This window comes from Lepidothrix coronata, unplaced genomic scaffold (assembly GCF_001604755.1).
Source record: "Lepidothrix coronata isolate B3197 unplaced genomic scaffold, Lepidothrix_coronata-1.0 Scaffold120, whole genome shotgun sequence".
Classification (NCBI taxonomy): domain Eukaryota; kingdom Metazoa; phylum Chordata; class Aves; order Passeriformes; family Pipridae; genus Lepidothrix; species Lepidothrix coronata.
Genome location: NW_016690300.1, coordinates 2,562,137 through 2,576,547, shown reverse-complemented (window position 1 = coordinate 2,576,547; position 14,411 = coordinate 2,562,137). Strand labels below are relative to the sequence as shown.

General features: G+C 42.5%; 1 protein-coding gene across 2 annotated transcripts in view; it reads left to right on the top strand.

The window, feature by feature from the left end:
- EPHA4 (EPH receptor A4) overlaps window positions 1-14,411 on the top strand; it is a 161,609-nt gene that overhangs the window by 107,925 nt on the left and 39,273 nt on the right. For both annotated transcript variants that reach the window (XM_017825571.1, XM_017825570.1), the window contains exon 5: window positions 4,801-5,139. In XM_017825571.1, the coding sequence (XP_017681060.1) occupies window positions 4,801-5,139 (339 nt within the window). The remainder of the gene's footprint in view (window positions 1-4,800; window positions 5,140-14,411) is intronic.

The window sequence follows — 14,411 nt, the reverse complement described above, 5'->3', positions numbered from 1 at the left end:
ATGGATATGAAGGCTATAGCTTATTGCACCAAGAGAAAACCAAACAATCTGCATTGCCTAATATGTTTAAGTAAATCTAATAGGAGGGGTGAGGAACATAGCTTGATGAAGATTATTTGTTGCTGAACAGACTCTTCAGTGTTTCCCTCAGCCCTGACACACACAATGAATTGCTCCACCCAGGGCCTTTCCATTTGCTTCATGGCTCAGTTGATTTTGATGGGTTTATTGTGAAGCAAGATTTATGGAGCCCCAGGAAGGAATAAAATTAAAAACTTCCGCTCCCTGTGTTCCCACAGAGGAGACCCCCATGTCCGTTCATGGTGCTGGTAAATGGGCTGGGAGAAGGATCCGGTTTTCAGGCCCTGTGATCAAAACGTGTCCTCTTTGCAGTCCCCAGTGTGAGAATAGTGAGCGGCTCTGCAGATCCATCCCTCACAGTCTGTTGACCTGGGCAGGAAAAATGACAGCACCTGTCCTCCCAAAATCATAAAATGAGCTTGAAAGTTAGTTGGTTTTCAAAATTAAAATGTCTAGATTTAATTTTTTTTTTCCTCTAGGAACTGCCACATTTTTAAGCTGTCCTGGGTAGTGTGGCAGTGTTAGCTCCTTCCAGCATGGTGAATGGCCCATGCAATAGCGTCCTTCCATCAGCAGGAGTTTTAAGAAAAGTGCTGTAAATCATGGGACTTGTGACAGAGTCACAGACGGTGGTGGCGATTCAGAGGCACAGGTCCTTGTCTCCTCTTTCATCTGCCCCTAGCTATATTTTTGTGCCAGAGGACACAGGGTTTGTGTGAGGGTGGTGGTCGGGCTGGCAGGATGCTGTTCGTGTGGGATCCTGCTAGCTGGGTTCATCCTGGATCTGTGCTGGCACTTGCAGCTTGGCGTGGCACTGAAAGGGTTTTCATCTCATCTAGCAGCAGTGGCTCTGTTTGTCAGAAACAAAGCAAATCCTGATCACCATTGAAGGAGCAGATACGCCCTGTGTTTCAACATCTGAAACCAGACCCATCAATCTGAAGCCATTCCCCACTCCCGGTGCCAACAGCTCCATTGATGACTATGCTCCAGAAAGAAAAGAAATTGCTTTTTTCCTCACTGTAATGTCAGCCCACCATTTGGAGACTCCCCCGCATCTTCCTTTTCATGCTGGAGGTGGTGCACTCATCTCTGTGACCTGCAAGCATCTGCTTCCCTGGTTTTCCGCTTCGTCGCATCTCTGTTTAGACACTGCAGTGCCCTGTCCCACATACTAATTACTGACTTTTTGCTTCTGAGGAGCTTGATTCATTCTGGCACATTTTCCCATGTGAAACTGGACCTAGAGCCTTGGAAAATATCTTAATGGACATCAGAGCAACTCTGAGTTTAACCCCAAACTGGCTGCTGTATCTGAGCTAAGAGGCACATCATTCAGACCACAGCTGTGGCAGTATGAACCCTCCTCGTGTGGAGGTCTTTGCTGCAGGAATACCCCGCTGAGATGGGGATATTCTTCGGCCCTGGCAGAGCCGGGTGCTGCTTGGGGAGGGAGGTGTTTGCACTGGCACCACCGTAGCTCTCCTGGCTGTGCTGCGAGTCGATGCACTTGGGTGTGTGATTGCAGCAAGTGAATTCTCTGAAAGAAAACGCCTTTTGCTTTTTCTTGCTATAGGGCTCTTGCTGTTTCTCACAGGAGCGGTTTCTGTTCAGGGCTTCCTGCTGTCAGGTGCTGGCCAGACTCTGGGAGGACAGACAGCCTCAGCTTCCACTGGCTCTGCCAGCTGCTCTGGCCAGGGCAGACCAGGGCTGCATGGCGTGGCCTTGGGCTTGCAGGCTGCTGAGGCTGCTGATTCCCTCCTGAGGCTTTTGTTGGTTCTCCTGTTTCCTTGACAGTGTGGAAGGACAGACGTTGTCACCTTGTGCACCTGCCCGCCTTGAAGAGAGAGCCCAGGTGTGAGGCAGTCTGGGGAGGTCTGGGGTTGATGGAGTTTGGATCAGTTCCTGCTCAGCAGTTCCTGTGCTGCTGCTTGAGTTCACAATTTCAGAAGTGTCTTCCACCTCATTGCACTCCGAGTGTATTTTTGAAAAGAAGGCTCGTGTATTTGCAGGCAAAGCAGAGACCACTTTCTCCTGCCCAGGGAGCTGGCAAAGCCAACTTCTGGAGGAAGGAGAGCTGGCTGTGGGACAGAGACACTGGGCTGACACTTGGGACAGTTGTGACCAATGCCCAGATGTGCAAGGCACATCTTGTGTGCCCTTGTCTTACTTACCACAACTCTGTCTGCCTCCATTTCCACATGATGAGCAGTGATTAAAATCAGTTTCTTTCCCTTTTCTTTCCTGTCTAGTTTCTAAGCATTTTTGGATCATGAAACATCTCTTACTGTGTTCAGTAACTGATCTTTCAGTAAAAGGGTTTTGTCCTTAGGAGTCCTAAATGCTGCCAGTGTATAAATAAAAGTCATGAATGGCAGCCTGGTGGTGCAGCAAACAGGAGGGCTCCCCGTGGCAGGGGCTGGCCCTGACTCTCTCTTCTTGCAGTAATTTTACCTGTCAACCCTGATTAACTCAGAGACTGTTTCAAAGGTTTGGCAGGAAGGGAGGATTTCCCTCTTTTCAAAATTAATATATTAATTTTGTATTTCTGAAGTAACCACAAAGAAACAATCCTTGCTCAGCTACTCCTGCAACAGAGACCTGTCATTTAGGTACTGAAGATAACTAGATACATTTGACCTCTGTGTAACGTGAGATTCTTTTCTTAACCTACCTATCCGTCCCAGAATAAAAATCCTGTCTGCTGTTGAACATGTGTAACATCCTGGCAGCTTCAAGCACAGACACGGAGCGGTGATGCAGCCCTCAAAATTTTGTCCTATACATCATGCTTAGGTCTTGGTCTTCCTTTGAAATGCACCTGATGAATTGAGGGAGCCAGAATTAATCTTCCCCATAGTCACCTCTTAACAGCTTAACCTCTTTGCTGTTGGATTTGATAAGTCACTTTGTAATTTCAGCAGAATTTCACTGGAATGTATTCGGTTCCCATCTTACCCTCATGCCTCTTTTTGTACCTTTGGCATATCAGAGATTATGACTGATGTATTTATACAGTTAATTAAACTATTGGTGCTGACTGATTTCTCCAACACCCCCCCTCAGTTTCATAACATTTGACAAATAGCAGGAATGCAAAAACTGGCATGAAATTTGCCAGAACTTTCTTTTTCTCTTTTCTGCCGGGAGATCTGATTGAATTTTTTTTGAATTCCAACCAACAAATGTATTTTGATAAAATTTAAGAAGCTTTCATGAACTCTCGTGTCTTGAATAAAAATGGAATTTGTGACTTTCTACAAAATTATTTCCAGTATTTTTCTGCCAGTAATATTTGTATGTAAAACCCTGACTAGGAGTAGTTACTAAGGACAGCAATTTTTACTGTATTCCTGTTTGGATTGTTATATTTTGCAAGCTCTGTTCTCATTCTGTTTCATTTTGATATAGCGCTTACCTGTTTCAAAGTGTTATATGTGTAGTCAGTGCCTTTGTGCTCTGCCCCAGAGCAGGCTGCCTTTTAGTGGCCAGGGAAACTTTTTGGGATGTATAAAATACCCATTCCTTTCATGGGTTTGCTCTGAATCATCCATGTTAAATTTAAGGGTACATAAAGTGTGTCTCAACTATATTGAAATTAGATTAAGAGTCATAGGATTAGCTCTTCTGCATTTTCAATTTGACTATGGGTTTGGAGCCTGTGGGGATTTAAGCATATAAATAGGATTTCTGCCTGTGCATTGGTCCAGAGCGAGGCAGGGCTCTGCCCCCTGGTCAGCAGTCCCAAAAGGGGGGCTGAAGGTGCAGGAGGAGCTGCTGCCAGCAGGCTCTGCCCTGCTCCTGCCCCGCACCCAGATCAGCCCCCTCCTGCCCAGGGAGGTCGTCCCCAGCCTGCCTTTGGCTCTGTCCTCAAATCCCTGGAAACAGCTGGAAACTCTTTGGCAGTGTGATTATTTAAAGTCTCCTGTCCCTGTGGTGGAAGAGCTGACATTGTGTCTCAAATTCAGCCTTATTTCCAAGTTTTCTGTCTGATCTGTTGTTCCTGACCAGGTCTCTTTTATCAGCTCTTCGTTCAGCTGCTCACCATATTTTTCTCTCCAATTCTTTCACATTCTCCAGCACTCCCCTATTGTAACCTTTATTCCTCATCCTTCAAAGCCTTAGTTCTGTGTCCAACTTTCTTCTCAGATCTCCATTCTGCATCCCAAAACGTCATGTCCAGGTCCCTGCTTGATGGGCTTCAGTGTTCACTGAATGTGATTTGACATCAAGTTGTCTGGAAAATACTGCACTTCTATTTTTCAGAAAAAAATCTCATGAGATATTTCTATAACAATTTCAGTGACAGTCTACCTGTAGGAATTGAAGGACCTTGAAAACGTCAAGTGAAGCAGGAGTTTATGCATTTGATCCTTTGCTCAGGTGATCATGGAAAAATCAGTGTAAAATATGTGAACTTAACATTTTTCATAACATGTATAAAGAGTGAAAGTAAAAAAACCCTCTTGTTTAATTGCAGTACTGGGCTTTCAGGCTTATTTAGAGATGGAAAGTACTGTTAATTCATCAGATGAAGAGATCAGAGTTTGACTTACCAGTTAATTTTTCATCTTATTAAGAACACAGAGAAGTAAAATTCTGTTTGGTCTCTGCTGTCCTTGACTTAAATGGGAGTTGCACAGGTCTGGGACCCTAAGTCTGATGCTACTATATAAACTTTCTCCAGTTACTAAAAACACGTGGACTTTGTCTTTTTAGGCCCTCCATCTGCTCCCCAGAACCTGATTTCCAATGTCAATGAGACATCAGTGAACTTGGAGTGGAGCCCCCCCCAGAACAAAGGTGGCCGGGAAGACATCTCCTACAACGTGGTATGCAAGAGGTGTGGTGCCGGCGACCTCGGCCGCTGCCGGTCCTGCGGCAGTGGAGTGCACTTCAGCCCCCAGCAGAACGGCCTGAAAACCACCAAAGTCTCCATCACTGACCTCCTGGCACACACTAACTACACCTTTGAAGTCTGGGCGGTGAATGGAGTGTCCAAGCAAAACCCCAGCCAGGACCAAGCTGTGTCAGTCACTGTGACAACTAACCAAGCAGGTAGGAACATAAACAGTAATTCTCTTCCTCTCTCTCTGCTGCCTGTTTTTTAGGAAAGCTGTGATTTCCATTACATTTAGCATTAGCAAATGAATGCGAGGAGCTCTAAGATGTGTAACTGGGTCAAACCCTTATTTTCTGGTTATTTATATGGATAGTTTAAATTCTTCAGAGCTAGAGAGAGGACAGTTTGGGTGCTGTGCCTGGGAGCAGGCTGTGCTGAGGCATCTGCAGAAGCACAACAGCACAGCTGCCCTGTCCCCTCTCCTGGCCCTCCAGCAACTTGGCCCCTTTGTAGGAGAGACCTGGCACAGGGACACAAATGTGTCCTTAGTGTTTACAGAGGGCAAAATACACACTCTGGGAGCACAGGATTGTGCTCCTGCCCCCTTTCAAAAAGGCCTATGTAAGATTCAAAGAGTGGAATGAGTGTGGCTCACTTGCCTGCCTGCTCACTCTCCTCTCCTACAAAGTCAATTAGATTCTGTCCCGTTTTTAAGTAAATACCTCCTTAACCTGCTGCTGACAATGTTTCAATTGATCAGAGCTGGCATTGCTGTAGAAATCCTATATGAGCTTTCATCTTCATGCTGTCTAATTTTTGCGCTTCATTCATCTGGGGAGTGAAATACTGTTTCTGTGTATACCAGATTATTTCAGATACCCTAGGCAGTTCTGATTTTTTGGTCCCTTTTGCTTGACCTAGTAAGGGCAAAGGCTGCTGCAGCAGATTGCCGTTTAGTTTTGATGCTAATTTGTTTGATCTTTTTCTTTAATTATGTGAAAACATTTCTTAGTTTGCAACAAGCTAGGGTTTCTCACGCAGGGTTCCAGTTGAATTTTTAATGTGATGCACAAAATTATATATGTTTGAATATGACAGTCTTCTATATGCAAATTAGGGATCCAGACTGTCAGACTGGCTACAAGACCGTCAAACCTGTTATCTGATGGCTCACAGCGCTGATTGCCTTCAGGTCCCACAGATGTTGCACCTTGGAGCGTAGCTTACAGGGTTGTAATTTATTGTTAGACTTCTGGGGTATGGGGCAATATTAATATTGCGTATTTTGATAGCACTGGACTACATAAATGTTTTTAATTCTATTCTCTAGTAGATGTGTGTGAAAAATAGGTATGCACGGTCTAAATCTGCAGATCTTAGCTGTAGTTTGGAACGCGTCAGTATTACCAGTGAGAGATACATTCAGTTTTGCAGTGACAGTTACAAGCGAAATTGTCAGGTCCAAGCTGAAGCTCCTTTGAAAATCTGGTCCAGCGTTTTTTGTTCTTCACGTACGGTTGACAGCATCTCCTTTAAATTATGATTCAAAAATTCAAACTATCGCTTTGCCTAGTGAAAAGAAGACTAATAGAGAACAGGGGCTATTAGGGAGTCTTGAGAGAAAGCCGTGGGAGAGTGCTGTCATATGCTATACGAAAAGAGGAGGTTGAGAACAGCAGCAGGGACAGTGTTTTTGTGCTATGAATGCCTAGCAAAGAGAGTATTTCTGACTGATTTTGGCATGTGTAAGGATTAGTGGATGCATATATGCATGGATAAGTGAGCAGGATCCATCTACCGTGTGAAAATTCTACCATCTTATGCTTTTATATGCAAACCCAAATCTGATTGAATATGCAAATAAGAATTGATTTTGTTTATTATCCATGAGTAGCATTCTTCACATCAGGAAATTTGTATTTTTGCCAACATTTCCAATTTCGAAACATGCCCAGTCTATCAAATGCGTCAGAGAGCCAGGGAAAATTGTACTGGTATAAATGAAAATTAACGCCAGGGTGCCAGTGTTCTCCCGTTTTTCATACAACTTTGTGGTTTCTTCTGCATAGAAGATCTAAATAGAAATGTGTGGCCTAAACCTACAGATCTCAGCTGAGATAAATACTCCTTACATATGCAAATAATCCCATTGATTTTGGTGAAACTGCTTGCTTGAGTAAAGGTTTGTAAAGTTAGACTCTTGGGTTTTACAAGTACTGATCTGTTTAATCATTGTAAATGTGTGTCTGGGGTGCATTAAAATCCTTGTGCCACTAATTTTCTTTCACTATATTTCATTATAAAGAAATCACATCATGATAGAGCACTGCCACAGACTTGTTTTTGATCTTGCACCTTTCTTACACTAATGTAATGCCTTGGTTTCTTTGAGGCAATTTCTAAATTCAGATTAGAGCCAAGCTCCTCCCTTAAAAACAGTTCTTCCCTCTTTTGCTAATGAAAATGAAACTGCCAACACTGAAAATTTGTAAATTACTTTGTTTTTGCTCTCTCTGCTTGTACTTTCCAATATTTGATAGGAAAAAAATGTTGTCAATATGTTTTTTGGAGTTCTTTACATATGAGCAGTGTTTCTGGGTTGTATTCTGGGGAATTTGCTAGAATTTCTTGCCAGAGGTGCATCTTTTGAGTTAAATTCAGTAGGAATGCAGGAGGCCAGGGAATCCTTCCTCTTAACAAATTGACCTTCCAAATATGCAACCATACAACCTGAAGAAAATATGCAGAAATTTTAGAAGCAGTTTTTGATGTCAGAATCAGGAATCTGGGTATCTGTATGTTTGCATGTGTTAGTGTCAGCCCCTGTAGAAGGTGTGCATTTGGAGACAGGCATAGAACAATGACAAATCAGTTACTGGTATATTCAGCACAAAATTGACGAAATGTGTTGCGGTGACGTAAAAGGTGCAGTCGAAAGGCACAGGTGGTTTTTTGTTTGCTTTTACCATTTTACTCCTAGAGATAGTGAAATGAGTTAGTTTACTTTCCCCTCTTTTTGTTTAGAAACTCTTCAGTTTCCAATACTGTAGAAAAGTGTTTAAATGAAAATAAGATTCACCATTCAAAGTAGGATCAAAAAGCATTTGAAAAAGTATTTCTTCTGGTTCCTTTGAAAAGGTCCTGGTTTTTATAGCTTGCTTTAACAAAAAAAAAAAAAAAGCTAAATTTCAGGCTTTCAACCATGTACAAATTTCTATTTCCTAGTGAAATACTTCAGTGTTGTGACATTTTAAGAATTTTGAATCGTGAATTCAACTCGCTGTTTTGCATGTTTAATATAATAATTTTTAAAAATTTTTGAGATGGGAACTGTTACTCTTTTCCCATATAAGATTAAAAACAAATTAAAAAAGGAAGGATGGAACACTGAACCGCTGAAACTTGGAGCCAGCATGCCTAGCACACTGAATACTGGAAGTGCTGATATTGTGGGTCTCCATCACTGGTGGTGGCTTTTGTGGCTTTCAGTTTTCGATGAAATGAAATGAAATAAGCACTTTGTCCATCTTTAAAAAATGTGAAATGACTTGTGGAGGAGATGCAGACCAGCAATTCTCCTGTGATGCTGCTAGGAGAAGCTAATTTCAATGAGGAACTCTTACCATGCAGTTGTCAGAATAGCTCAAAAATCTCCAGGCTCTTTTTTTTTTTTTTCCCTGCTAAGGATAATGCTGTGAAGCTGTTCAAAATTAAAAGTAAAGCTCTCAATAAAGAGATCTTGTTCACAGCATGCAGGAAGCTTTTGTGGGTTTTGGGTTTTTTTTTGCAGAGGCGCTAAACAGTTTATATTGTTATTAAAGATTACAGCTGAGCTGTTTAGGTCTGCAGCCTGAGAGCCAGCTTCACTGCTCAGTCCCTCTTGTGCATGTCCAAGGGGGCAGCGCCGCCGGGACAAGGTTTTTGCACGGATGCTAAAGGTATTCATAAGGCAGGGCAGCAGTGTGGGGGGCAGAGCCTACACAAGCTTAAATGAGATTTAAAATCCAAACTCGTTATGCTGCTTGCTTTGCTCCCTTCGTTTTGTTTGCGTTTTATGAAGGATGGGTGTCCTTCTTGCTCCTTTGCTTGTTGGAGTTTAAAGCAGCTGCTATTTCAGAATAAAGAGACTGCCTGGTGATTTGTTACCTTGTTAGGTTACCTTGGACTCAGTGTTTCCTTAAGTGGACCGACACAGCTAGATGGATGCAGGATATGCCAATTAGGATGAAAATGCAATATAAATAAATAAACTTCGTCTTTCTCCCGTTGCATCATACTGGATGTTTTCAAGCTGCCTGTGCTCAGGATCAAGAACTGTTCTTTCTTAGGAATATCTCAGGCTCTCTGTCCCATTTTCCCCTCCTTCTGTTCTCGTTCCTCTCCGCAGCCCCTTTGTCTCTGCGCTCCCCACACCTTGCCTGTCTAGCTGTCTGTTCACCTGTCTCAGAGCCGCTTCATCTCGGAGGCAGAGCAGTGTGGCTGGCGGTGCTGCAGTCCTTCCCCCTCCTCTGTACGCTCCCCTGGTCCCTCACCATCACTCAGAGCCCTGCGGTGGTTCAGGATCCATTTCCAGGCAGGAACTAAAATGGGTCACGGTGCCACCAGGACTTAAGCACCGCCAAGGAGATCCGTGTGAATTGAGTATTCTTCTGGGACAGGCTGCAGTTGTAGTGAACCCAAAATACTGACATTCACTGCAGGGATGGGAAATGTCAACTGTTACTCAGTTTTATTTAGCCTTTAGATTTGTTTGTTGTTTATGTTCTTAATTCTGTTACTAAAAGGAAGAAAAAGAAACAACCTTGAAAGATCCTGATCCTTTGATGATGATTGTGTTTCAAGTTAGCAACTGGGGGGGGAGAAGTGGGAGTTATTTGCTTCTAGATGACTCATAAGTTCTACTGGACTTTTTGCTAGGGGAATATATATTCCCATTTTGCATTTCGGTGGGTCTTCTTTGAAAGCCCACGTTTCCTTTCAAATGCTGATTAGCATTCCTCACGTGTTGTACAGAACAGCACAGAAAATGCATATAAGGTCTTAGATTCTGCCAGTGTGGTTTAGCCTGTGCTGAGCTACATTTGCAGTCAGTAAAAATTCATGGACATACATTGCCCTTGGTCAGTGTGCACTCCTCGTATCGACAAAATAATAGTTGCTCAGGCAGATCAAAAGCAACACATGCCAAGACCAGAAAACCTAAAGATTTCAGTATTTTAATGTACTTTTTTCCTGGATATTTATAACTTATCTATACAGAATTGCTCTGTAGTGAAACATCAAAAGACACTGTTGAGTAGATTTCAGTCATAGAGCTTTCTTTATGTGACTGCATGAACACACTTAAACTACTACTGTAAAATAAAATTAACAGTTACTATGAAGATTGAACAATCCATCTGATTCTCTAAACTCCCTCGTGTTCTTTGACTATAGTCCTGGTTTCACTATAAATAATAGCAAATCATTTCTGTTTGCTGAGAGTGAACATAACAGGTTTTGATTTTTGTGTGGTGATATTTATGTGCATAATAAGAATCTTACCCATAGGGAGGTGGTGAAAGAAGTTAATTTTGATTTTAAAAACATCAAGGTCTGTAGTCATTCAGACTGCTAGTTTTATGCTCAGCTCAGCTCTTGCAAAAAAAATGCCTTTTTTTTTAATGCAGTCCTGGTGAAGAGCTGTTTATTGTTGTGTTGAAACGTAATTTTGAAGGGCTGTATAACCCCAGTGAAGACTTCATCTCCAAATAGCCAGGCAAGGAGCTCTGTGAATGTGAAGACAGAATTCATCATACACTTGTGTCACAGTTTCACAGACCCTGTAAAATACTGTAAGCTGGCAAAATAAGTCATTTTCTGCTCTGACATCACCCTTCCCTAGTGCCTGGTGAGGCTGTTGGGAGGCTCGTGCAAGTCAGCTCCCCTTCCACGGCTGGTGGGCTTTCCAGTCCAGCTCCCTCCTGCTTCCCTTGGGTGATGTGGGGACAGGGTGAGGTTTAGGGCTTTGTGGGGGGAAGGATTAACCTTTAACTTTGAAAAGTGTGGAGGTTTGCAGCAAGCTGGATGGCCCAGCCTGGGAGCTGAGCAGGTGGGTGAGTTCATATCTCTGCCCAAGCAGAGGAGCGAGTGGCACCCTAGATGCTGGGCACAGCTGGACCTGGCTGGAGCCTTCCCAGGCATCCAGGAGTCAATTCAGGTTTTTATTTTTACTTTTTTTCAAAGTACTTGCTACCAGCAGAGTCCCACCCTTTCCAGTTACTTGTTCCCTGCAGCCAAAGGATACAAATAGCCTGTTCCAGTAGTCCTTTTACAGGCACACAGACCCGTGAGGGAACTCATGCACGTAGCTGGGTATGTGTAAACAGTCACGGCACCCTGGCCACCCAGTCCCCACAAGCCTGATTTAAAATAATCTCTTGGCAAACATCTGGATACATGCCAGCTGTCCAGAGCATGGGAAGTGTGTGTGATACTACGAGCTGCTGCATTCTTTTTTCTGTAGAATGTCAGGGTAATGGAAAAGGAGAGTTGCAAAGGGGTGTTCTTCTTTTGCTTTAAGGTGTTTGTAGTAAGGATGATGGATCAGCAGTCTCCTTATTCTTCAAATGGAGCTGTGTCAAGCGTGAATTCAAAACTAGTAAGCAGGGACTTGAAAAAGGGGTGATCCGTGAGCGTAACACTCCGAGTGATTTGTTGCAGCATCTTGCAGAATTCCCAGCTACTTGTCTGCAACTTTCTCATTTTGAATCTAAACCAGTGGTGTTTCTAAGGCTTCATGTTTATTTGCTAGACATGAGCAGTGATCCCCCCCTTGTACACACATTTTCAAGCTGGAGGGCTGGGACAACTTATCAGCTGTTGTAGGGTTTCATCTGCTGTAATCAGGGAGGTGACCTGCCAGGCTGTGCAGGACAGCAACCTGCCTTTCTTTTCCTTGCATTTTCCATTTCCCTTGTGTTTCCAAGAGAGTTGTGTTTTGGCTTTTGCTGTCTGAAGATTTACATCAAAAGGAGTAAAGTGAGAACTTCTCAAGCAAACCAAATGATGTATTTTGGGAAACCACAGATCTTTCAAATATTAGTGCAATGGGAGACCCAGAAAGAAGTTAAGTGATCCTAGCACTAGAAATTTGGGAATAGCATGGAAGTGAACAATGGATGGGCAAATTTCAGCGTTGAGCATGAGATTTCTCCGAGCCTCAAAGATGTCATGTGTTGACCACTCCAGATTTCTTCTGCTGCATGTTTAAGTATGTGTGTAAGTTATGTATGTCTGAGTAAGGAGCTTCTCCAAGCTGGCAGATGCAAGTGGGAGTTTCTTCTTAACAACTCTGTGTTCTTGCAGAGACTTTAACTGATGGTCTGTAATAATTGTGTAGTTATAAGCATACGTGCTCCCGTATGCTTAAAAACAAAACCGGGAAAGCTATTGTTGAGAAGGATTAAATTATTATTTTAAGGTAACTGCAGCTTTCCACAAAGAAATAATAATTAAAATAACAACTGCCTGCTTTCTGGCAAAGCTGTCTGCACCACCCATTTCCATGAATTTGTATTCAAGGTGGGGGATGCAAGTCTTGGTCGGAAGAAAAAAAAAAAAGTGCTTTCTAAAGCTCCTTAGTAAATAACCAGCTTCAGGGTTCAACGAACAGCTTAGACAAGTTGCATGTCAGATAGAGCCAAGAAGTAATTGCAGCATTTAAATAAAAGTTTGGTCACATTTTTTGAAAGATCTCGTGGTTTGGTATGGAAAATGGAGGTTAGTTACACATCCTCCTGGGGAAAAAGACACATTTAATTTCAGGACTGGGTAGAATTGATCATACTTAAATTATATAAATTTACTTCAAGGAGGTGTCAAATTCTGGTCTCAGTGATGTTGGTACAGATGAATAGTTACCAAACTGACAGAGACGAAGATGTGGTCCTGCAGCTTTTATTTGCTCTGGACTATTTAACTGTGTGTTCCTTTTCTCTGGCAGCACACTGACATTTCCCATTCATGGAGCTTGATAACTGATCTGAGCTCTTCCCTTAAACAACTGGCACAGAAATATTTTCGTGTGGAAGGAGATTTTGCCCAAGAATGTTTGTGGCTACCAAGTGTTTAGATGGGCTTCTAAATTCTGTAGTTGTTTTTGCAGTTGACTACATTAATTGGAAAGCAGCCAGAGAGACAGGAGAGTCTGGTCTGTAGTTCAGCAACAATAAAAGGCTTCGGAGAACTTTATCAAAGCTTCCATTAACCCCCTGCTGATGTCCTCAAACAGGATTTTTTTGAGAGAGTGGAAACACAAAAGCTAGGCTGCACAACTGCCCCTGTGTGTCCATTCAAAGTTTTTAAATCCGCACAGTTACTAATTAAAATGCCATGCAGAGTAGCACAAATAAACATCGCTAGTCCCCGAAGCCCAGAGTTTCTGCACTGGCTCATAGTTTGGAGGGCAGGATGCTGAACTGACCCTAAAGGGTGGGCAAAGCCAGCCCCCTTTGGTTCAGATATTCTGTCCTTGCAAAATGTGTGTCAAGTCCATCCATATGCATGAAATCATACTCCCAGAATGCCATCCCAAGGCAGCCAGTTATATTTTATTTATATGTTGCATAGCATTGTGTTAAACCATGAGGACTAAATAGAGCTGTGGCATGCCTGCTGGATCTCTATAATCATGTTTGCCACATTTTGGTGGACATCAAAATGCTGAGCACACGAGTGAATAGTGCTGCTTTTCATTGAGAAATGTCACTTCAGATTTAGCCCCACGTGTGAACTGGTGTGCAGGGAGCGCTTTATTATCATGGCAGGGCTCCAGTGGGCTTCCCCTCCCAAACAAAGCAGGCAAATGCATAGCCTCTCTCTGCATCTACTTGAAGGATTTCATGGCATCTCCTTAGATTAAGGTAATCTGCCTTCATTACTAAATTCAAGAACCAGAGCCCCGGAACTCTGAGTGCACTCCCAGGATGGATTCAGGGTCTCTGCAAATTGCGGTTTGTAAGCTGGTAATAACAAAAGTTGATCATGGGTTTGCATTTATATTTTTAAATACAGTCAAGAGAGATATAGGAAGCTCAAGCATTTGTATTTTATTTCTTTGGTCAGTTGTATTTCAAACCATCCCTTAGGGAAAAGTCCTACTGTTAATTTAAAAGGAAATTACAACTTTTGTCTCAGCCTTCTGAACTGTTCCTGTGGAATTTATTAGGACTTTTATCCCTGCTATTGAATTCTATCACTTAGTCTTAAAAAGACAATTGACTGATTCTGATTTTTTTATTAAATTCTTCTACTGCTCCATAAAATATCTTTAGTTTTGTCTGTATTAAAATCCATTGAAAGTATCCATGGATTATTACAGACAGAAAACCCCTTAAACTGTAATGTGCTCTGGATATAAATGTCTTTCAGTTTCTTAGATTACCAAAGACTAAAAGGAAAGCATTGAAATTTTTAATTAGCTTTTTATTATTTTTCGTATTCTGTG